Here is a 1,652-nt window from a genome sequence, read left to right on the forward strand (position 1 = left end):
TGCGTTCGCTACGAGAAGAACTTGCAGAGAACTCTGAAGTGGACACTAATATGTTTGACTGGTCTGATTCTGTATTTGCTAAATAAAAAGCCTTAGTGATGCCCATACTAGCAGGCCTAATGATTGCTGTAGCGCTGTTACCTCTCTGTGGATGTTGCATTATTCCATGTGCCAGAGGTTTGACTGTAAGAGCTATTGATAAATGTGTGTCTATTCAAATGATCACACTCCATGAACAAGTGAACATGCCATTGTTGCAGCAGCAGAACTGTGATGAAAGGAAGGACCCAGATTCGTTTTCTTGGTTAAACTGGTGTAGATTACATCATGATGCCTTTCTATGACCTGATGATCTTTTTGTAATGCTGTATATTCTTGAGTGATCAAAGAATGCTCACAAGGGAGGAGTATGTGATGGAAATTTGAAATTTGATACTCACCCTGCATGCTTCATCAGAATAGACCAATGTGTCACTGTGTGGTATATGCAACACTGACATAAAATGTAAATGCTCCATACTTGTATAGCGCCTTTCTAGTCTTTTCGACCACTCAAAGTGCTTTTACACTACATCTGCATTCACCAGTCATACACTGAGCCTAAGTGCTCAAACGGAAACTAGCATTCACACACATTCATACACTGGCGGAACAGCCGCCAGGGGCAAATCGGGGTTCAGTAGGACAGAAGGACACTTCGACACGCAACCAGAGCCAGGGATCGAACCTCGGACCTTCCGATTAACGGCCAACCCGTGTCTCTGCTAAACAGAGACTCTGTAAGGTGAGACTCAAGGAGAAGAAGAAATTACCTCAGATATAATCCTGCACTGATAAAATGAAGGAAAATGCTTCTTTGTTGGTAAAAAATAAAACTATACTACTAAATATTATTTAATTTGAAATAACTTTTTTTATTTTCTTACAGTGTTAACAGCATGAGCATTATTACATCAATGAAGCTTCACTACTTAAAGTTGAATATTGTTAATATGATCTGATGACAGAGTAACAGAGTACAGTCACTATAACAGAAATGAAAACAACAAATTTGAATGAACTGGTCTTTATTGTGTTGAACTAATCCAAATTAAATCCAGTACACAAACTTTAACCATGAAACATGTGATTAGAGAATGACTTACGGAAAGAAAGAGACACAGACACAGAGAGAGTTACAGAGTTCAGAGAGCAGAGTAAAACCAGTAGCAGAGTCCCAGTGAGTCATGTCAGGACTGGGAACACTGGTCTCTCCTCAGTGTCTCTGAGACCAGAGCCTGGGAGCCCTGGGTGGCCTCACAGGTCACAGAGCCCACCTTCCTCCACTGGTCTGCAGGGAGCCTCAGGGTGCTGCTCCAGCTGTAGCGGCCGTCCTTCTCCAGCACCCCGGGGCTCCTGCTCTCCTCCCAGCTGCTGCTGCTGCTGCTGCTGCTGCCGTCCACCTTCCAGGCCAGACTCCAGTCTGAGGGGAAGCCCTTGTTGGCCAGGCACATGAGCGTGGCCTTCCCCTGCTGCAGCTCCTCACTGGAGGGGGGCAGCACCGTCAGGGTGGGACGGACATCACCTAGGAGACACCAATCAGCTTAGAGGACACCTTTACTGTGTGAGAGCTGATTTTCTCCTTTAAGGAGTTTCTGTCAGATGTTTTTTCT

General features: G+C 44.7%; 1 gene segment (V, D, J or C); it reads right to left on the minus strand.

Moving 5' to 3' along the window:
* Nucleotides 1–893: 893 nt before the first annotated feature.
* LOC123964441 lies at nt 894–1,611 on the minus strand. The segment is given in 1 exon segment: nt 894–1,611. A coding segment is annotated over 1 exon segment (264 nt).
* Between the last annotated feature and the right edge of the window lie 41 nt (nt 1,612–1,652).

This window comes from Micropterus dolomieu, unplaced genomic scaffold, assembly GCF_021292245.1.
Source record: "Micropterus dolomieu isolate WLL.071019.BEF.003 ecotype Adirondacks unplaced genomic scaffold, ASM2129224v1 contig_2481, whole genome shotgun sequence".
NCBI classification, from domain to species: Eukaryota; Metazoa; Chordata; class Actinopteri; order Centrarchiformes; family Centrarchidae; genus Micropterus; species Micropterus dolomieu.